Source organism: Chrysemys picta, chromosome 7 (assembly GCF_011386835.1).
Source record: "Chrysemys picta bellii isolate R12L10 chromosome 7, ASM1138683v2, whole genome shotgun sequence".
NCBI classification, from domain to species: Eukaryota; Metazoa; Chordata; order Testudines; family Emydidae; genus Chrysemys; species Chrysemys picta.
In genome coordinates this window covers 106,654,957-106,678,544 of record NC_088797.1, presented here as the reverse complement: position 1 = coordinate 106,678,544, position 23,588 = coordinate 106,654,957, and the positions used below count along the sequence as shown (strand labels likewise).

Below are 23,588 nucleotides of genomic sequence, written 5' to 3'. Positions count from 1 at the left end.
TGCTGGAATCTGGGGCCATTTGTTACCAATGCAGCCAGCACTCCGTAGCCATTCATTACCAATGCGGTCTCACTGAGAGGCTCCTCTCCCATGCTCTGGAGTGTACAGCTGGCTTAGCCCTTCAGCACAAGTATACTTAATTCTGAGTCGAGTTGTTATATCATTTATCAGCAAGGATGCGCACTGCAGGCTGCTCCCACTTAGAACAACTGGCCCACGCTCCTGTGTGGGGTGCAAAGAGGCAGCCATCTCTGCTCTCAGCTCTGCCCAGTGCTGGGCCTAGGACTGAGTGGGGGGCTGGAGTAATCAGAATTTGGGGGATCTGCCAAATGACAGTGGAGGTGAAGACTCTGAGCCAGGCTGACCCCCTTACTGCCTGCTTTGAGGAACAATTCACCAGCCGGGATCACACTCCTGCCCTCTGGTGGTTTAGGCTCAGTGGGGTCAGGATTCAGCACTGAGACGCATTGCCCTGCACAGCCCTTCCAACCAACTCCTGGACCACCCGCCTTCCCCTGGTAGCCCTCCTTTCCCTCCCAACCCCCCAGAGAGCCTGCTAGGTCCATGGGGGTTTTGCCCTGCCCTTGGTCTCTGCCTGCTATATACACCCCCTGTAGTCGGGCAGGTCCTGGAGATGCCTTACTTGCCCCAGTCACTCACTCCAGTCAGCTCAGCTGGTCACCAACTCAGGCTCAGGCTGAGGGCAGGGACAGACTAGCACTCAGCACACTGGTGGCCATGCCCACGCTTGCAGGCTCTGATAACAGTCAGCCTTAATTTTCAGCTTGCTCCACAGTGGGCCCTCGGCAGCCTGGGCTCTGTGCGCTGGGAACACTGGCCTGCCTGGTTAGCAGCATGCTTGATTCTAGGGGGTATGAGATGCTGTGCAGGCATTTGCTGGCTGGGGAGCCGGCAGCACCAGCCACCTGGGATGAATGGATGAGCAAGGAGTGATCACAAGGTGAGGAGCGAGGGGGTGGAGGTGACAGGACAACGGCAGGGGAAGGAAGAGAAGTACAGGGAAGCTGCAGGGCAAAAGGGGTAGGTGGAGAAGCTGGAAGGGGAACTTGGGTTTCCCAGCCTAGCTGGCAGGCTCTATCTCATGCAGCATTCAGCACTCCGCCATAGTCACCAGGAATTAAAATCTTTATTTTTAAATAAAATATTCATCGGTGGGGCCCTGGCAGCATGGAGTCAGCAAGGGTCCCACGTCCACATGGGGGATAGTTCCCCCCTCCCTGGCCACCTGCTGGGTTTTAGTTTCTTTTTATTTTATTCCCCTTATAGTCCTAATAGCAGTTTTAAGAGGAAGAAGAAAATATTATTTTTGTCTGACACCATAACAAATAAGCAGGGGAATTTTGCCTTTGGATGGATTTGGTGCTACCATTTCAATACACACAAACTTGCACACACATTCATCTTTGCTCTCAGACACACACCCGACTACCCTCCATGCAATGAATCGCTCCTGAATAACAGGTGTCACCGCCTCAGGGTCTAGGCTTTTGCATCTGCGGCTATTGGTGGGAACCCTGCTCCCTGTTAATATTACTCCCCTCCACTGGGTCTTGCTGTCCCTCCCAGCCAGTGGTATGAGGAAGCTTGGTGCTTGTAAACAGGTAGCAAACTGTGGAGCTTAAACTGAGCTAAGGGGGTTAGTGGGCAGCTCTCTCCCCTCCTGCCAATAGGAGCAAGATTGGGTCTCCTCTTGGGTCCTGATACCCCAGAGCCAGACTGCTGCAGGACTCCCCTCTTCCTCTCTGCTCCAGGTCACCCCACTCCAGGGGGGGCATGTTTTGTCATTTCAGCCTACCATTTAAAGGCCTGGTCCCAGGCTCCCCGGTTTGACTAGAGTGCATCAGAACCTCCCTTTCTCCCCATTCCCAGATGGATGGTAACTTACAGCTCCAGAGATCTGCCTGCTTTGTTGAACATTTGAGTACAGAACAGTATTCAGATTTGTGTCCAGAAGCAAAAAGGGGAAGGGGGAGAAGATAGGGTGGGGGAGAGGCAAGAGGCATAGGGCCACACTGGCGATTTTGTGCTCCAATTCTCCAGCCCCTATCCTTCTCACCCAGAGGCTCCTCTACCTATAGGCAAACTAAGTAGATATTTCCTAAGGAGGCAGCTGCCTAGAGGCAAGGTCTATGGGGGTGTGAATTGCAGAGCACTCTAATGTGTAGTGCTCTAACTGGCCTACGTGCACGCTGCCGCGGTGAACTAGAAGGTATCTAGTACGCATTGATGTAGTCCTGTGGCTACAGGCACCTTTTAGTTAGTGCCAGCGAAGTCCACATAGACCAGTTAGAGCGTTCTGCAATTCACCCCACCCCAATCTGTCTCCTCCAATAGACCAGTCTGCTGTGCTGCTTCTCCCAGAAATCTGCTGCAAAGTTTGCCTATTACTAGAAAGGCCTCTGCCTGCACTTCTAATACCATTAATGACAGTAGGCTCTGCATAATAGCCACCATCAGTAGAAGGTTCAAAATGGCCATGGTCATGACTCAGTACAAATTAAGTATGCTCAGTATATTTATATACTTCCCAATTTCTCTTTTTTGTTGTGGTTGTGCTTAATTGAATAAGGAAATAGTTGTTTTAAAAAGTTGTACTTGGTCATTACCAATTTAGTAAACCATTTCTTAACAGTAGCCTACATATTTATGCTTAGTCAGACACCTAAAATTTACTATTTATCCATAAGTTAATTTACTATGGCATAGATGTGACTATTTCTGTCCAGGGCCGCCGAGAGCGGGTTCGGGCCCTGGTGAAAAAAAAATTTCGGGCTGCCCGGCAAGGGCGGACAGGCTAAACAGTCAGGGAAACCGGGCCCGGGCCCCCTTCCGGACCGCCAGGCCCCTGTAATTTGTACTGGCTCCCCCCCCGCCCTGCTCGGCGGCCCTGTTTCTGTCATGATAAAGAATGATAAGATATCACAAATAGAAAATTCAATGAGACTTTCTATGAGTAACAAGTTGTGGCAGATGAGTTATGGGAACAAAAGCTCCTCTTTAGACACATTTATCTTTAATAACTAACCATAAAGAGATGGAAACAGCCATTTACTTGAGCCATTAATGAATGCATTTCAATATTATGTTTTTCTCATTGAACAAGCATATAAATTAATATTTAATAATCATTCAAGGAGAAAGAGGTTAAATTTTTCATTTTTATTTCAGAAAATATTTTTATAGTTGGACTTGGGGGCCTTAAACATGACCTAACAAAGGGAAAACATTGAGTTGTGTCTTTTTGTTTTTTGTTTTTGCTTCTTCTCCAAGATGTATGACAAAAACCTGGTATCCCCCATCCTGTGTTCCCCTCCAATACCATCCAAATACCGCCTCCCCAAGAACCAGCCAACCAAATAAAAACCCATACAGCCACAGCCAGGTATTTCCTTCTTGTCTTTTACATTAGAAATCCAGGTCTTGCCTCCCTGCCTTCCTTGGACTGGAAAACCAGTAGCTTTATGACATTACAATCTTCAAGGGTGAATTTCTGGGAGTTTTGCCATTGACTTCAATGGGGTCAGGATTTTGCAACAAGTAAATACATGAACCTGATTAATTGGATGGGGAAATGAATTTTATTCACCTTTTTAAAGTATTCTTTGGCTTTTGTTTTTACACCTATTGAACTGTAAAGCAATAATCTATATTCCACTTTTACAGCCAAGGTAGAATGGACTGTATTATACTATAGATCAAATAGCACCAGGAATTAGAATTCCCCAAAGCAATGATCCAAAATGCATTAGCACTAACAATGTCACCTGGGGTTTAGATAGAATGGATGTAACCTTGAAAATTATAGAACACCCTAGAATTTGTTTTAAAGCTTTACTGTTGTGCGACTAAGGCATCAGAAGTCTGAGCACAGTTCAAAACTCCAACTACCAATAGACCGCGGGGGGAGAGGAGGGGAAGCTGAGCCATGGAAGTCTACTAATTTCTGCTTGGCCTGCAAGGTGAAAACTTCAGTGGCAGCCGTGTTCAGACGAAAGTCAAATCCCCCTAAGGCTTCTGCCAATCTGGGACTGAACAAGTGAGCACCTTGCAACTATCTTTCTGGGATTTTCATCTCCCCACTACGCCATCAAAACTTGAATTAATTCTCAGTGCAGGATTTTGCCTCTTGTTGGAGAACCAGAACTTGCCATCTCTTCCAAGGCCTCTCATTCATAAGCAATTGGGAGGAAACGTCTAATTTCCTCCCTGCCACACCATTTGAGTATCAAGCATGTCATTCCTGGAATGAGTTTGGTATTCAGTAGCTGGGGAGCAGAGGACTGGAGGTTACATACCTGAGTCTCTGCTGGCCCAGCGCAGAGCACTGCTGCCAACATACTGGTCCAACTATAACTTTAAAAGAAAACAGAGTCCCTTTCAAAACAGTGGCATGAATACTACAGTAAGAGATCATTCAAGCATGTGGTCTACTAGCTAATTTAGCATATCAGAAAAACAACTGCATTTTTGCTTTTTAATGCTTTATCAGCAGAATAGCTAAAGACAAGCTTCTTATTGTGTACTTGTTTAATAAGGCCTTCTGTTGTTTTGGTTTTTTAGTACAAAGCTGTGGTTTCAGAAGCCTGCAGCTTTAACTGAACTTAAAAATAAAATATAAAGAGGAATGCTATCCATGTAAATAAATATGATATTAAAGCACACACTTTTCTTTTGTGAATGGTATTAATAAAGAAAAAATTGATGATGAAGCTAAGAAAGTCCAAAAGTAATAGTTTTAAGTAATGTGGTTTGGTGTCATTTATCTGGACACCTCTGTGATCTAAGCAATGAGAAGGTCTATCAGGCATACAGCTACTGCACACCACACCAAAACAATTCAGTATGTTACTCACTAGGGCTAACAATCTCTCCACTTCTCTTGCATATCCAGGTTTATTCTTAGGAAAGTAGCCAGTTTTAAGGTGTATTGATACAGCAGTCTGTCTCTCATGTGCTCATCTCTGTAGCATCTGCGTAGCATCTCCCCCCGCCGTCTCTTGGTAGTTGGAGTATTGAACTGTGCTCAGACTTCTGATGCGTAGCACCATGATATATTGATGTAACCTCATGACTGGTTAATTTCCAAAGTTTTGATAAGGCCACGGGTGATTTCAATGGGTGCCTCAATAACTTTGAGAATCTGTGTCACTGTCCCTAAAACTGTTCTCTCTCTCTCTCTCCCTCTGCATCCTAGCACAGCTTCTGTTTAGAACATTAGTATAGAGGTTGGCATGTTGACAGTTGGGTAACAACAACAGTTGGTCTGATTCTCACCAAAATTAATGTAGAAATACTGCATTCGTACCAAGATTTCAAATCCAGTTACAAACCTGATGTTGATGCAACAATCACAATTCATCTTACCACTGAGAGGGTGAGGAACGGTATATTGCTTCTTTTTGTTAGAAATGGATGCTGAGGAAAGTTTTCGAGGAAGAAGAGCTCCTTCTTGCTTTTCTGGAGTGTCATTTTGCTGGGTTTTCCTCAGTTGTGCCATGTGTTCAAGTTTTTTCAACCGTTCTTGTGAACGAGAAATAAACTGAGGTTTATGGACTTCCAGAGCCTCCTAAATAAAACAGTCAAAACACACAACATTGAGATGCCCATCAAGTATGGAGAAGTTAATGCATCTCAGCAGTTAAAGTAACAACCATCTTCCAGCCCTGTATTTGCTCCCCTTTAACTTTAGCTTGGAAAACTGAATTGGCTTGAATATTGCCAGATTTATTCTAAAGGCAAAGGGGAATATTCCTGCCAAATTTGAAGTAAATTTATTAAACCGTTTTTGAGTTTCAGATTTTTACAAAATTATCCTGATTTAAGATTCTGACTTTTTGTCCAATGTTTTTCAAAAAAACAACAACTCAGCAACAGCTTGTCACTAGCAGCTCACAAACTTTCCTTATGTTTAAATCTTCTTGAAAACGCAAGAAAATAAACTGCAGGTGTTTCGGAAGCACCATGGCCTAAGCAGCCCTGCTCAACCAATGCAAGTGAGTCATGGGGGAGAGGGGGCTAGTGTAACTCATTGCAACAGATGAGACAGCAGCAAATCCCTCTGTTCTCAGGGCCTGGTGGGAGTCTGGGCAGGAGTTCATTCCCTGTTTCCTCTCCTGCCCATGGCTGCTGCCTCTGCCCAAGCACTGCATCTTCCTGAATGCCAATAAGAATTTACATTATAGCCAGCATGTACTAATAATTCCTGCTAAGAGTTGTGCTTGAGTAGTGCCATTTTAGGATTTGTGTAAATTATCCCCAGGCTCACGAAGGGTTGAGGAGCAGTTCTAGAGCATATGGAAACTGTGACTTTCTGAACACTGAGCTCCCAGCTCTTATCATCATTCCATTGGCTTCTGAAGCTGTGGAAATGGCATTTGTTCTAGATACAACCAGTTTCACTGCGTCTCTTTTGCAGTCAGACAAGATGGTCCTGTGAATAATTCAACAGCAGATGCAAGTGACAAACACTTAAGTGAAAAAGGAACACAAAACTAACTGTGAACTTCTGCCCGTGGTGAGTTCCCAGGAAGGAACCAGCATTCATGAAAAATCAGTCCCAGAATTAACAGCAGAGAAACATTTGATATTTTACCCTTAAAGTCAGTAGGCTGGATGGAATTTTCTCAGGCTCAGCGTAGGTTTCTGGCTGTGTGAATGCTTCTTGTTTCTCATGAGGAACATCTGGTAAGTGAGCTGCGGAGGTTGTTACCCTGCTGGCCGTCTCTTGTTTGTCACTCTTCTTACAATCCTTTATTTTGTCAACTGAACCACAGAATTTGTAATCACCTTAGAGAGATTTAAAAGTTCATTAAGGGTGCATGGTTAATTTTTGATTGGGTTCTGCACATCATTAGACATGGAGGGCAATTTCTGAAATAAGAATGCCAAGGTGTTAATAATAGGCCTTATTAAGCAGAATAGATCAGGCCTGATCATAGGTGCTAGTCACTGCCCTGTGACACAGAAGTATCTTTCACATTAAACAAGTCTTCACAATTAAGTGTAAAGATACCATTTTGATATTTAGATCCATTTGGTGTTTGCTTCCTGAAAAACAAGATACCTCATAACACACTGACTTTATGTAAAGCAATATTATTGCACTGCAACTCACAGACTTTGAGACCGTTTAAAATTATTGCACTGATAATGGAAAATAATAAACTGCTGTGGAACTTAATCACATATCACTTCTCTCTGACCAAACTGAGGCTTTAATGAGAATTGGTATTGCTTTTTAATTTCTAATATATTAGTTTTCCTTCTTTCTGTTGTTCCTGGGCATTCATTAGGCCTACTTTGGTGTGATTATATGAAATGCTAACAAAGAAAAGGTAAAACACAATACAGCAATTCATTATAACTGTACTTATTCCAATAGGTTCTGTAATCAGACTTTTAAAAAGATTTTCCTCATTTATGACCATGCTCTATTGCTCTTTTATAATCAATATTTCCTGCATAATGTAGACCCAAGAGAAGACCTGTGCCTAAAATGCAAAAGACACCTTTTCAAAACAGTTGAGAAGTATCTGATTTAAAATGTAGAATTAACCCAGAATAACAAATTAACTACTGAACAATCCCCATATGCACAGTTCTAAAACAGCAACACTAACTGCATCTCTCATGCCAAATAGTATGATTTCTGGGATTTTTATATCTGGAAATAAAGCCCATTGCTGTTTGCTTCAATTGATTGGTTGCAGTAAACTGAAAATATTTTCCCTTGTGACATACTGTAAACATTATGCTGTACTTTAAAAAAAATCAAAATTATCTAAGTTATTAGACACAGATGTCTTAAAAAAATTCAGATGCATTTCCCCTCTCATATTAGTTGTTTGCTTTATTTCTTTTGGGCAAAATTTTGAAACTGATGTACCTGAAGTTATGCCCCTAAATAAAGTGGTCTTATTTTCAAAGATGCTAATTGCCTATTGCTTCAATGGGATTTGTGAATGTTCAGCACATCTGCAAAAACAGGTCACTTTTAGTCGGTGGATTAAAATGGATTTAACTTTAGGTACTGATATTTGAAAATCGTGTCCTCTGTCAGTTAAACAGGTGTTATACACTATAGTTTTATTCAGTCATAAATTATAAGAAAAAATAGGCTGAATTGCTACTATCATAGCAAAACCAGTATATTTGTTCATAGTGCCTTGGGCCAAATCATCCCTGGAGTAATTTCTTAGAAACCAATAGATATCAGAACCAAATTCAACTCTGGTGTCTCTCCCAGGGTGATTTTGGCCCCTTGGGGTCATCTCAGTTATAGACATATGAATGTTTATGGAGGTAAAACCTTTGTGCGGAAACTCAGAGTAGCAGCCGTGTTAGTCTGTATCCGCAAAAAGAACAGGAGTTTGTTAGTCTCTAAGGTGCCACAAGTACTCCTGTTCTTTGTGCGGAAACTGAAGCCTAAGAATAATGTGTTTTAATGTAATGACATGAAAAGGATGTGTTTACATTTTGAAAAACAGAAAATACATAGATATATTATGTAAGATGGCAGTATTTTAGGCGGGGCAGGTAGTGCTGCATATAGTTAAGGTGCTCAACACTTCCCATTATAAAACTCTGTTTTCAGTTGCTTATACCTTTTGTCAGACTTCAGCTACATGGGCTGAAATTTTTGATGCAGTTTCCGTGCTGAGATTGCATGCTGAATGAGGCAAAGGTCCTGGGGAAAAAACAGTATGTGATCATGTAATTAAAACAAGAGGGCCAAATCAAGATTGCAAGGGCAATCTGAATTCTGGCATTTCCTTCTCAGTGCTTGACTCTACAATCTTAACATTTTTAAGGTAGTTTTTTTTGTGTGTGTAATCTATTTATAAAGGCACTGGCTTTTTCTTTTCCTTTTTGGTCTCCGTAGACCTTGGCAATGTATAGTGTTTATACAAATCAATTATGTGAAGTGACCTGTCACCAAATAACTCTTATACAGTATTGAAAACTAGACAACTATGAATAGGCTTTGCATTATTTCACTTATACCTTTAAGTCTGACCTCATTTTAACACTGAAATTGCATTCCTAAGATCCAAGACAAGATTTACAGCTTACCTTTTGGGAACTGATTTTTCCTGTGGACATCATTTTCTTCCAGTGCAGTTTTTGATAAGGCCTTTATATCACATACACAATCAGAGACAGAGATTTTTGGTTTTAGAAAGCTTTGTGCTTGAATCTCTTTGGACTTTGAAGTGCCTTTGGATGGATCTCTGTCTTTCAAAGAGCCACCAGCATCAGCCCTGAATTCATTTTTGGGAGCTCGTTCCATAAGGGAAGCAGGAGCAGTTGCATTGTACTTGTCTTTAGTGTACTGCCTCCTATGGCTTCCAGAAAAAGTTTGCATTCCTATAAAAAAAATAAAGTAAAAGCAAATGGAAGACACACCAGGCAAAAAGAGCCCATTTCACACTGACGGCTACTGAAAGCAATATTTTTGCAAGGTTCTTTTTAATACAGTTTGCTACTTCACATGTAATGTTTTCATTAAATTAATAATTCATTAATTAGCAATATAAATTAATTAATATCACTATATAACTTTGAAACAGGGATGATGTACCACGGCCATAAGAAAGCAATGTGTGAGATCATTAGCTTCCTCAGTTCCCTATTCCATAAATTGCTTTTCAGCCTGTTATCCTTATTCCTAATACAACTGCCTGCAATTATAAATTAGAAACTTCAGATCTGATACAAATACCAATGCATTACTGCCACTGGGATGCAGATTGTTTGGAATGCAATGTTATCTGTGTGTCTTTAAAAAAAATTACAAACATTCTCCATAACAGATAGACTGTTGATCTAAATCACACATATGTTCTATTGAGATATTTTGGAAGGGGTCAGTGTAAGGCTATTCCAGACACACAGCTGCTATTTGACTTTCTCCTGCTTCTTTCTCTCACCGCTAATGCATTTTTGGGCTGGGCAGAACTGGTCAAGAGAGATGGTTGAATGCATAGTCATAGTAAGAACCACAGCAGCAATGGTGGTGGTGATAAGATGCGGATCCATGATGACTGGCATAGCCTAAGTAGTTAGGGTTTGAGGACCAGAACTTTAATTGCTTCAGTACTGCCCTATATAGCTGGACTATTACCTTGGAAGTCCCAGAATTAAAGGAATATTGCCACGTTCCATCACCACACAAAGCTGCAGCAGGCCCCAGTAGCAGAGAGCGTAACTTGCATACAGTGCATTTTCCCTTTTGATTCTCTCCAACCTAAAACTGCTGCTGCCAGAAGCACAGCCATTGCAGTAGCAGAACCCTGTTGCAGCAGCCGGAGAAGCACGAGTCAGTCCAGCATTATTATTTATTGACTAGGACAATGTGCTCTGCCTTATCCAAAATTTCAGGGTCGTAATGGTCCCTGACACAAGGGTCTTATAGTCTAAGCAGACAAACAATATATGTGTATAGAAACACACACTTTAAAGAACGACAGCTTAAATCTCAAACACGAAGAGTGCTCTGAGGAGGAATTTGAATGAGGAGACAGAGGAATTCCAAGCATTAGGAGCAGCATGGAAAAAGGGCATCAAGATCAGAGAGAGAGAGATAAAGGGGATCAGTTAGGTGAGATTTATTTTAAGTCCCCATGAACTGGTCCCTATATTCCTGTGAGGTGTGCAATTGCATGGCCGTGCACCCATCAGCATGGTTCTGGCCTTATATTGTTAGTGATGTGCATATATTGCCTGCTGGTGATCCGTAACAGGAAGTTGGACCGGGACCTGAGGACTTGAGGGGGATAAAAATGACCTGGATTCATCTAATATTTGGAGAACAAATCTGAGAGGGCAGGCAGACTGGAGACTTAGGTAGTGTGGGGGCAGGAATGGGAGAGAAAAACCTGACTCAGGCCAAAAATAAGAGACAGGAATTTTATTGTCTTCTGTCTGCAACATATAGAAGTACATTTAACAAGCTACTGATGTGTCGTGGAAATCACATTTAGAAATACTGGCCACGTGATCCTCTGTCTTTCCAGCCCCAGTACTACCCCTTTTCCAATAAATCCCAACTCTCTCTAAGAAGACCTTTCCCTGCTTTCTTGGGATAGGGGGATGTAAGACTAGCTGCATCACATGGCACCACACCAAGGGATTGGCTGCCTGGTCAGTTCCCACCGAAGACACCAGAAGCCAGAGGAGTAAATAGGTGACCTAGTTGTTCCCTGAAGAGGAGACACAAATGACAGAGGGTTAATTTTCCCCCTAAAAAAACAACAAGGAGTCTGGTGGCACCTTAAAGACTAAGGCTTGGTCTACACTACCCCCCTAATTCGAACTAAGGTACGCAACTTCAGCTACGTGAATAACGTAGCTGAAGTTCGAAGTACCTTAGTTCGAATTAGTTCGAACTTACCTTGGTCCACACTCGGCAGGCAGGCTCCCCCGTCGACTCCGCGGTACTCCTCTCGGCGAGCTGGAGTACCGCAGTCGACGGCGAGCACTTCCGGGTTCGACTTATCACGTCCAGACTAGACGCGATAAGTCGAACCCAGAAGTTCGATTTCCAGCCGTCGAACTACCGGGTAAGTGTAGCCAAGGCCTAACAGATTTATTTGGGCATAAGCTTTCGTGAGTAAAAACCTCACTTCTTCGGATGCATAGAGTGAAAGTTACAGATGCAGGCATTATATACTGACACATGGAGAGCAGGGAGTTACTTCACAAGTGGAGAACCAGAGAAACTTGTTGTTTTTGTAGATACAGACTAACACGGCTACCCCCTGATACTTGACAATTTTCCCCCTACACTCCATCCCTGAATAAAATCTGCCAAGAGGTAAGAGATGACTGATCAGGGATATGTTGGGCTCTCCCCCATCTCTAACAGATTATGGATAAGTGAAAGTTTGGGGTGAGGTGGTAGTCTTATGTTTCCAAACCACTTTGCCATGTTTAATCTGTACACAAGTGATTAAATAAGAAACCTATTTTTCCACATAAAAGTAGACATGCTGTACATTTATATAATGACCTGATTGGTCCATATTTTCTTACGTGTCATCTTATTTCTGCAGGAGAATCAAAGAAGTAAAAGGACAGAGAAGATCTTGTAGATCATCTAGTCCATTCCCTTGCAATGATATTCAACTTGTATTGTCCTTTTAATTTCATCCCATTACTCCTAAATATGTCTCTCCCATCTCCCCATTTATCTTAATATCTGAGCACCTCAGTCTTTAATGTATTTTTCCTCACAACACCTCTGTGAGGTAGACAAGAACTATTATCCCTGTTGTTGTTGTTGTTTTTAGATTGGGAACTGAGGCACAGAGAGATTAAGTGATTTGCACAAAGTCTGATTTAGAGCAGGGAACTGAACCCACATATCCTAGGGTTACCATATTTTGTGCCTCCCAAAGGAGGACACTCCACGGGGGCCCGGCCCCGCCCCCAGCCCCGCCCCAACTCCGCCCCCTCCCCAAAGTCTCCGCCCCCTCCCCTGCTTCCCGCGAACATTTGAGTTGCGGGAAGCCTGAAGCAGGTAAGGGGGAGTGTGGGGGGAGGAGGCGCGGTCCAGGCTGTCCCCGGCCCTGGGGTGCCGGCCCCGGCCCACCACCCCCGGCCCGGCCTGGCACCGCCGGCCCGGCCCCCGATCCCCCCGCCGGAGCCCCCGGCCCTGCCGACCCGACCGGCCTCGGCCCCACCGGAGGCCCCGGCCCGGCCGACCCGACCTGACCGGACCCGGCCCCGCCGGAGGCTCCGGCCCGGCCGACCCGACCCGACCAGCCCCGCCGGAGGCCCCGGCCCGGCCGACCCGACCCGACCCGGCCGGAGGCCCCGGCCCGGCCGACCCGACCCGACCCGGCCCCGCCGGAGGCCCCAGCCCGGCCGACCCGACCCGACCCGGCCCCGCCGGAGGCCCCGGCCCGGCCGACCCGACCCGACCCGGCCCCGCCGGAGGCCCCGGCCCGGCCGACCCGACCCGACCCAGCCGGAGGCCCCGGCCCGGCCGACCCGACCCGGCCCCGCCGGAGGCCCCGGCCCGGCCGACCCGACCCGACCCGGCCCCGCCGGAGGTCCCGGCCCGGCCGACCCGACCCGACCCGGCCCCGCCGGAGGCCCCGGCCCGGCCGACCCAACCCGGCCCCGCTGGAGCTCCCGAGCGCCCGGCCCCGGAGCCCCCGACCAGGCACCGCACCGCGGGCCCGGCCCGAGCCCCCGGCCCGATCCCCGAGCACCCGCACCGCCGGCCGGCATGTCCCGATTTTCCCGGACATGTCCGGCTTTTTGGGCTTTCCCCCCGGACGGGGATTTGGAGCCCAAAAAGCCGGACATGTCCGGGAAAATCCGGACGTATGGTAACCCTAACATATCCCAAATTCCAGAGTAAGCCCCTAACCATCTAGACCATCCTTCCTGAAAAATTTATCTTCCGCCGTAGTGTTTACATCCTTCAAATATTTGCAGGGAGTAATCCTATCCCCCCACCAGGAAAAATTTTGGATACAGGGAAAGACTGGTAGGGTCACGGAGTGGTGAAGGGCAGCAGAGATCATCTCTGGGGAGAAACAGAAAAGACCACCTTGAACAGACTCGGAATGATGGACGGAGGGAAAGGAAGTGCAGGAGCAGAGGAGGAAAGGATAGTAATGGGGAAGCTGCAGGCAGCATAAAGCGGCAGAGGCAGTCTCTACACAAAGTACTCCTGAGGGAATTCTGCACCACTGAGCATGCACAGAATTTATGTCCTCCCTCCCCCCCCCCCGCGCAGATTTCTTTGCTTCCCCACAGAAAAATGACTTTCTGAAGGGGAAGCAAAGGGAAGCCACAAGAGCAGTCATGTGACCCCCCTCAGCAGTATGTTTCGGGTGCCCAGGGCAGCCAGCAGAGAGGTAAATCATTGTGGAGCAGGAGGCAGGACGAGGGAAGACCCAGCTGCTAGTCCTGGCTGGGCTGGGGAGGACAGTACTTCCTCTTCGCCTGCACGGCATCCGGGTCAGGCCCACCCACAGATTTCTCCCTCAGCTGCAGGAAGCTCTGCAAACTCCCCCTCCCCCCGCTTCCTGAACCCATTGCTCCTCAGCTGCAGGGGGAGCGATCCCTGTACAGGGAGCTGCATCCCCATTTGCCCAACCCCCATGCATCCAGACCCCCTCATATCCAGACCCTTCTGCTGAGCCTCACCCCCCAACACTTGGAACCCCCCGATGAGCCCAACTCCCCCTGCACCTGGACCACCCCAATGAGCCACCTGCACCCAGATCCCCACCCCACCGAGCCCCAACCAGCTGCATCTGGATCCCTGCCCCACTGAACCCCACTCCCCCAGCATCTGGACCCCCTATTGAACCCCGCATACAGACTCCCCTGCCGAGCTCTATCTCCCTCATACCCAGACCCCACCACTGAGCCCCAACCACCTTCACCTGGACCCCCCTGCCAGGGCCGGCTCCAGGCACCAGCCCACCAAGCATGTGCTTGGGGCGGCGCCTGGAGGGGGGTGGCGCGGCGGGGCGCTCCGGCCCGAGAGCGGGGCCGCGACTGGGCTCGCCGCCCTCCTCCCGGCGCTCTGGCTGCCGGGGGCTTGCCGCTGGGGAGAGCGGAGAGCCCCAGCCGGGCTCTCCGCGCTGCTCCCAGCACTCTGGCCGCCGGGGGCTCTCCGCCCTCCCCCCAGTGCTCTGGCCGCCGGGGAGAGCAGAGAGCCCCGGTCGGGCTCTCCGCCCTGCTCCCGGCACTCTGGTCGCCGGGGGCTCTCCGCCCTCCCCCCGGCGCTCTGGCCGCCGGGGAGAGCGGAGAGCCCCGGCCGGGCTCTCCGCCCTCCTCCCGGCGCTCTGGCCGCCGGGGAGAGCGGAGCCGCGGTGGGCTCCCCGCCCTCCCTCCAGTGCTCCGGGGATTGCGGGCCCGCCTGCCGCGCTGGTGGGGGGGAGGGGGAAGGTGGCGGGTGGCTTTTTTGCCTAGGGCGGCCAAAAAGCCAGAGCCGGCCCTGCCCCCTGCAGAGTCCCATTACTATTGCACCCAGAACCCCCCAATAGCCCCTGTAAATCCATATCCCCTCGCACCCAGTTTTTTTCTCAGTACTTGTACAAGTGTAAATATCTGAATATGATAACTCACAGTGGGCATTCTTGTAATTAAGGTCAATGGACCTTAATGCACCTTGTTCTTGGTTAACACATAAAGCAATCAGGTTAAGAACAGAGCCGATCTGGCAAATCCCTCTCCCCACCTTGTGAATTAGCTAGTCTTTCAGTTCAAAAGATGCAGCCAAACCCAGCCCTTCCCTAGAAAAAAAAGCAGACACAGACTTGGAAGATGAAAAAACCCGCAAACCAGCTGTCAATTATTTTAGCTAATGTATGCAGATGAAATAATGCATTAAAAAAAGAAAAAGGCAAAGATGCTTAAAGCTGAGATCACAGTCTCATTCTTCACATTCTGGGTACTTTTTCCATGTACCGTGTGGGGAATTAAGCATGTAACTCTCATTAAGTCTATCTGGAGTTGTATATCTAACTCCCCAAGCAACAAACTGGAGATATATATACCCCTCTGAGAACAGCTAGAATTGCCACTGGCTGAGTAGACAGAGATGTTTTTTCTATTATCCCAGCTGAAGAAAGACTTTAAAACCAATGAACAAAGACATGAAAGTGTAATGCTTTGGGAAACACATGAGAACAAAGCCCACAGAAAGAGAAAGCAGAATGACTGCCATTAATAAAATTTGCTAAAAATATTTATCCTAGCTGTAAATAGTTGAACTAAAAAAGAAAAAGCAAGAGAAATTAATTAAACTGCAACAAAAGTTATTTCTGCATCCTGATGCAAAAAGCAGACTACAGATCATTTTTCAAATAAGCACTTGATGAAAGTACCAAAACCCAGCCTTGTAACAAAAACAGGGAAAAGGTTAGAACTGTTCTGTAAAATTGATGGTAGGTTTTCAAATGTGACTAGTTTCCTGATGACACTAAAATGCACATATTTTTCACTGTCGTGTGCTTTTATATTTTTAATTTTATTTGCTGAGTATTTGCTTGTAACTAAAAGAAAGTGACCTTGTCCTGCACTAGAATAGATTAAACTGTATCATCCCAAAAATATTGTCCAGTCTAAGCAAAAATATACTTCTTTTGCCATTGTCTCTAAATATTCCTCCTTGCTTTACTGTATTATAATGAGGCTTTTAGGCTGCTTCCTATTATTTCATCAGGGATTTTTACAACTCATGACAAAATAACTCTCTGAAATTGATCAAAGATCATTTTAACAGCTGTATGGAACCATGAATTATCAATGACCAGCAAACAAACTTGATAGGATAAGATCAGAGAAAGAGATGGATACGTTGTTTCTCTATGTGTCATCACTGAAGTCAAACGATCACACCACTGATCTTTTTTCTAGGCCACCGGCCATTTTATATAATGGCCCAATCTAGCGAGGTGCTGAACATCTCCTGCAAGGTAGTGGGAACTGATGGTGCTCAGCAACTCAGGCTCTGATAGAACCACAGGAGTAGCAATTAAAAACTTATGTTTTGAGAAATATTACTGGTTCCAATAGTTTGTCCCATTTTAAGTAGAGGGAATCTCACGCTGCATCTACACTATGAGCTCTTTACTAGTATAGGAGTACCGATATACTATAAAGGCAAATCTCTCCTAGGGCAGATCTATACTTAAAACGCTGAAGCTGGGCTGCTGTAGCACTTCAGTGAAGGCGCTACTATACTAACGGGAAAGCTTCTCCTGTCAGCGTAGTTAATCCTCTTTCTCCATCACTGGGAAGATTCCTGCTAGAATCTTACTGAATCGCCAGCTCCCTCTTGCAAAGAAAGTACTTCCAGAGTCTCCGTGTAGCTTCAGACCATCACAAGGCACCACTGTGAGGCTCTGTGGAAAATCATGTTAAAGTTTGGCTGCCCAAGCAAATTTATCACCATTGTAAGACTCCTCCACATCCAGATGACTGCCTCCATCCTGTGCAGTGGCTCCACCTCTGAGCCCTTTGTCATCCAAATTTGAGTAAAACAAGGTTCTGTACTGGCACCCACACTTTTCTTCATTTTCTTAGCAGTTATGAAAACATTAACCCAAGACCGTCTACCACAGGGCACAGTCCAATATTGGACTGACAGCAACCTCTTCAACCTTTCTCGTCTCCATGCCAGAACTACAGTAATATCGGCAACAATAACCGAACTCCAGTACGCAGATGATTGTGCTGTAGTTGCACACTCAAAGGAGGATCTACAAACAGCCCTTAATTGCTTCTCTGAAGCTTACAAAAGCCTAGGGTTAACTGTGAACAACAGCAAAACAAAAAATTCTCCACCAGCCAGTCCCCGGTCAATCATCAGACCCAGAAAGGAAGATCTACATCAACAAAAAAGAGCTGGAAAATGTAGAATATTTTGCCTATCTTAGCAGCCATCTCTCACAGAGGACAGACACAGACGTCAAGATTCAGCACAGAATCCGCTGTGGCAGCTTTGGCTTTGGCAGACTGTCTCACCGGGTGTTCAACAATCACAACCATCAGAACACACACTAGACTTTTAGTTTATAAAGCGGAGGTAATCCCAGCTCTCCTCTACGGCTGTGTGACTTGGGTGACCTATAGAAAACACCTGAAAAACCTGGAACACCAGCACCAGCAACTTTCTTCGGAAGCTCCTCAACATAAAGTGGGAGGATTGTCGCACTAATGTCAGTGTCCTCACAGAGGCCGACCTATTCATTGTAGAGGCCCTGATTATCCAGCACCAGCTGAGGTGGAACGGGCACTGTGTGTGCATGCCTAATGTACGCTTACCAAAACAACTGCTGTAAGCCCAGCTCACCAAAAGAGAAAGGAAATGGGGAGGCCAAAATAAATGCTTTAAAGACATTCTCACGATAAGCATCAAGAGATGTGGCATCGACACCGCACACTGGGAGACAGCAGCCCAGGATAGGGTAACCTGCGAAGACTTGTCAGAGAGGGAATGTCCACTTTTGAGGAAAATCGCCTTGTCCTGTCACAGAAAAACACCAGAAAAGAAAGGAAAGACAACCGGCACGCAACCATCGCAGCCCAACCCTGACTTCCAACACCACTTGCAACATCTGCCAATGAGCCCGTGGTTCAAGGATTGGACTCCTCAGTCACCAAAGGATCCATAAAAAATAAAACCTGTGAAAGATCATCCTCAACCTTGTGGAATCGCCGACGAATCCACCTTTGTGAGAGGCAGTAGCTACCCTGTTTCCCCGAAAATAAGACATCCTCCGAAAATAAGGCGTACTTACAGTTTTGCCTCTCGTTGTAATATAAGGCATCCCCCCGATAATAAGACCTCCCCGATAATAAGGCATCCACCGATGTGTACCGTATTCTTCTTCATTGAAAAATAAGACATCCCCTGAAAATAAGACCTAGCGCATCTTTGGGAGCAAAAATTAATATAAGACACTGTCTTATTTTCGGGGAAACAGGGTATGTCAACGGGAGAAGTCCTCATGTCAATATAGTGCTGTCTACCCCAGGGGCTAGGTCGGTATCACTGTGTCACTCAGGGGTGTGGATTTTTCACACCCCTGTGCAACATAGTTATATTCATGTACATTTATAGTACAGACCTGACCCTAGCGTGGACACAGTTATACCGGCAAAGCTGCTCTTTGTACCAGTATAGTAAAACCACCAATGCCTCTCCCACCAGATGAAGCAAGCTAGACTGGTAAAAAGACAGCTTTGTCCACATAGCTGCATCTACACTAAGGACTTCTTCCAATTAGGGATCACACTTCTTCATGTCCCTGACCAACATAGTTATGCTGGCAGAAGTCTGTAGTGTAGACATAGTCTCTTTCTCAAACCCACACAGTCTTTAAAGCTGGAAAGGAATCTTTTAAGTGCAGCCACTGTATATAATAACACAGTGTTTTAAAAATCCCAAAACATTCTGGATGGTTTACATTTTGTACAGAGCTCAAATTGGGGCCATATGCGCATATATGCTGTTTAACCTCTTCCCCCGAAGCTGGCAACTTCTGCTCCAGAATTGAAGTTTTCATTTAAAGCAAAAACATACGGTAAGTCTCAAGCTCTTATGATTGCAAACAAAACCTTCAAAACATGAACCTAGTATAACTATCGCAGTACACAAAGAGCTTGAAACAATAGCTCTGAAAGGTGGGAACTGCACCAGTGATCTTAATGGGGTGTTAATTCAGATGCCCCGTTATGTTACTATAAATGTCAATATTGTTAACTATTTCATTGTTGTTCAAAGCATGTAAAAAAATAGTGGCAAACATATTGTGAAGATCTGTACAATCTACTGCGGGTGGCACTTGGAACAATATCATCTCTTTTTTTTACCCAGTCAAGAAGAAATCAAGCCCAAGTTGTTTAGCAGAGACTAGCAGGACATTTGAGTCCCACTGCCTGGCACTCAAGCCAAAAATATCTCATTAGCTGCCTTTCAAAGTTAATTTTTCAATATAAATGAATGAATGGGTTCTGGGGCAGCAGGGTGTGCAATTTAGAATTTTCACCTCTGGAAACCTACTATAGATTCAACAAAGCCTCATTTGACTTTCAAGCAAAGATGTATTTTGTGACCCCCCATCCATCTCACTCTTCATTTATACACATCACAAACCACCACAAAATTCATCCCAACTGGCCAGTTTTGCTCAAGGCCTAAAACAAGCTTAATAAGAGCATTTTAGGTCACAAATAAAGGGGAACACTTGAGAGGCATCTTGATCCAGTGGGCAGAGCACTGGAGAGAGAGTCAGGAAACCTTTGTTCTATTCCCAGCTTTCTGACCTGCTGTGACACCTTGGCCAAGTCACTTCAGCCCTGTGTGTCTTTGTTTCCTCTCTCACATTTATCTGTCTTGTTTAATTACAGTTTAACTCTTCAGGCAAGGGACTGCCTCTTACTACATGTACATATAATGCTTAGTACAACGGGACCCAGCTCTTGGTCGGGCCCGCTAGACACTACTATAATACCAATAATAAATAATAGCAACAATAATAAAAAGGGCACTAGTAGAACTCTGTGTGAAGCTTGTGGCACGTCTGCCTGACCTATCAGCTTATAAATAATCACACTGCTTTGTGGGGGTGGGGCAGAGAAAAGAAGAAAAAGGATCTATATTCATACTGTTTATTTGTATAAGAAGATCCTTCTTACTCTGAAAATAAATGTTTTTTCAAAAAAATGCTCTAGGAGCTGAATCTATTGCATTGCTTTTTTGGTAGTTAAAATGGAAAAATGTCAGTGGTGCTCTAGGAATCACATATTTTCCATTTCTAGGACAAAAATGGTTTGTTTTTGTGAAAACTAACCTGTGATTGTGAAAAGCTGTATTTGTGAAACAGCAGTCCGAAGGTGTACGTAGGCATTGTCCTTTGAGGGTCCAGCCCTGAAACTTGAGCTGAGTGGATGGAGGCCCATTGATTTCAGTGCACAGCAGAGATGGAGGGCTCCACCTACATACAGCTCATTGCAGGTTTGGGGTTTAACCAATACCTGATGTTTCATAGGAAGGTGAAAAAAATCCCGTAATGTATCTAATCAAGTGGCTAATAATGCTTCACATAGTAATAAGCACTCCATAGTGTCTTCCAATTTAAGATCTCAAAAGCACTTAATCAATTAATTAAGCCTCTCAGCACTATTTTGTGATAGACAAAGGAATCACACTCAACACTAGTGTAATTATACAGATACTATATAACAGCACAGCAGTTTAGGAAGGACATGATGCACTGATCTAGCCCAATGCTGCTTCAATTGAGAGATTTGATGGAATAAGAGCACAATGTGGAACAACTGCATCAGAATGAAGGAAAATAATTCTGCCTAACACCTGTACCTGTAGGAGATCATTAGATTTGACCATAAGGTATCTTATGTTGAACAGCTACAGAATATTTTAGTGGCCATGACGTAATCCACCAATATTATTTGATTCAACCTCTTGCATCAATGAGTTCTGCAGATTAATTCTACACTGCATAAAACAGAGTTTTCTTTTATTTAGTCCATATTTACTGTGGTTATAATTTTGAGTCCTTCCCCTTTTTCTTGTAGTTTAGGGCAGGATAAAAGGAGGAACTGTTCAATTTTCATTAACCCCTTCATAATTCTGAATACCTCAATCAAGCCCCTGTTAATTATTCTTCTTTCCATCATAATTAATCCTAGAACCATACCTCGAACCATCTTTGTGGCCTTTCTTGTGGTGTCTTTTTGGTCATGCTGTAGCAAAGCAATATCTTTTACAAACCAAACATTTCCAGGTAGCTGATCCTTAGGCTGACTGGGTCTCTGTTGATAATTATTAAGAAAATTATGAAAATTGGCTGATGCATTTGTGAGGCTTTTCCATAACATTTTAATATGCTCTCTAGATTAGACATTCATATTCACATCATAATGAGGTCACACTAGAAGCTGTTATACTATATCGTAGTGGCTGAGAAGGTATTTTTTGTGCTAATTTTTAGAAAAAAAATTCAGTGTGACTCAATACAATGAAATGGCTCTTGGGATTTTAAAGTGACGTACACTAGCCACATGGTATTCTGATCAAAGCATATTAAGAGTACCTCGTTATTCACTCCACTATTTCTGGTAATTTGCCATAGCCAGACTGAGCCAGATTCTCATCTCATTTACAATAGTGTGGCTCTGTTAGGGAGATTTTGACAGCCCAGCAAAACGCCTCGGCCAGTACTGGAATATCGATTATTATGCTTATTGCCAAACACGTGTAAGTTAGTAGGCCTTTGTAGCAGCCTTAGCATAAGTAGGCAAGCCAGAGGGGAGTGGTTTGAGTGATCATGAGAAGTGAGCATGACCCTGCTGCCTTCCTAGTTAGGCTCTCTTTTGAAATTGCTGAAGTCTGTCTCTTTTAAAAAAAATAGGAAGTCTAGCTATATCTTTGGACTGTTGTTGTGTGTAAATACAGTTGCAGGACCAACAGATTAAAAGTGCTTGCTTAATTGATTTTTGTTTTGTTTTGTCTTTTTTTATTGACATGTTGTTGATGTAACTGTAGCAGTTACTAACATAAAAGGGGTAGATAGGTCTGAGGAATTTGGCTTTGACCTTCTGGACATCTCTTGGAATCCCCAGTGACAGACGGATAGCTGGCCACTTGAACCTTGTCATTTGACCACTCAAGACCCTTCCAGACTGTGGGTAACTATTGCTTGGGGGCACTCTAACACTTTTGCATATCTGTATGTGCTGGAGATCTAATAAAATAGTAATTTTGGATAAAAGCACTTTGGATTTGTGCCAATCTTTAACCAGATGGACAGGCTGTGTCCCCAGTGATTTATCTCCTGACACTACCCCACAAAGAGTAAAGTTGCCAAGAGCTTTGGGTTGAGAGAACCCCATGTAACAGCTCCATTGACTTCAGTGAAGTTACTATTGATTTACACAAGTGTAAGTGAGAGGAGAATTGGGTCCACTGACTCCACATAGCCCATTTGTCTAATTATCTAAAAATGCTATCTTGTCCTCCACTATTTGTCCTGCAAGTATCACTGAATGCCTGAGGTTACCTTAGCAGCATCCACAGCTTTGCATAGTATTTTAAATCTGTACAAAGTGTAGGCAGATCAGAACCATGGTATTTTTCACTCACTTTGAACAAGTGCAAATGACTGAAAAAGTAGGAAGACAGGAAACTGTCAGGCCCTAGATTTTCACCTGCCAAAATGAGAACAGTCTATATTTTAACTTTTGTCCCTACCAGACAAGCTGTTCTCCTTTTGAATAAAAGATCAATTAACACTATCAGTTTCATTTATGGAAAAATTAAAAGAGGCTCAGTGGAAAATTCCAGGAACTTGGAATATGATTTTGTACTGGATTAATGCCTAGAATAGCATAAATGGGGCAGAAAGGAATTCCAGACACAAATGAATGTGATTTTCCTTTCATCATCAAGAGAAAATAATGGAGCCTGATTCATGCATGTCAATGAGAGCTTTGTCATTCACTCCAGTGAGTGTAGGACTGGGTCTAATGTTTGTTGCAGGATAAAAGCTTGACTGTACAAGGTGCTTCCCAGTCAACTTAAAAGTTACTGCAGGATCAGGCCCTATAATGAGTGGGATGAGAGGGACTCCATGGCTAATGTGAAGGGCTCTTTATAGTCTTATACAGTGGACAAATTGTTCAAGAACAATTAGTTCCATGTCAAAATATTATGGTTGTGATTACAGCCAAAGTCACAAAGGCACTAATGACCTGCTGCTGAAGTACCAGTTATGTAATTGAAAGCAGGTCTAGGGGCTGCTTTGGTTTATGCAGTTGGGGGTATATTCTCCCCTTCATTTAGATGTTTATCTCCCATGATCTCTAATGGGAGCTATATAGCAACATGGAGTGGGGGTGGGGCAAGATAAGATGTTCTTTGATTCCCACATTTTCTCTAAATAAATAATTAACCAAATTAAATGCATGCAAGTTCTGTTAAAAAAAAACAAAACACTTGGGCTATTCCCTCATTTTTCTTTTAGACATGATAAGCCTCATCCTCTCACTTCACTCCACCAGATTCTGGG

At 44.7% G+C, this 23,588-nt stretch overlaps 1 protein-coding gene across 14 annotated transcripts in view; it reads right to left on the bottom strand.

Annotated features, from left to right (window-relative positions):
* The window catches only part of C7H10orf90 (chromosome 7 C10orf90 homolog), a 182,007-nt gene that overhangs the window by 19,144 nt on the left and 139,275 nt on the right, over positions 1-23,588 (bottom strand). For all 14 annotated transcript variants that reach the window (XM_065552242.1, XM_065552243.1, XM_065552245.1 and 11 more), the window contains 3 exons: positions 9,094-9,387; positions 6,614-6,807; positions 5,386-5,587 (listed from right to left, as the gene is read on the bottom strand). In XM_065552242.1, the coding sequence (XP_065408314.1) occupies positions 5,386-5,587; positions 6,614-6,807; positions 9,094-9,387 (690 nt within the window). The remainder of the gene's footprint in view (positions 1-5,385; positions 5,588-6,613; positions 6,808-9,093; positions 9,388-23,588) is intronic.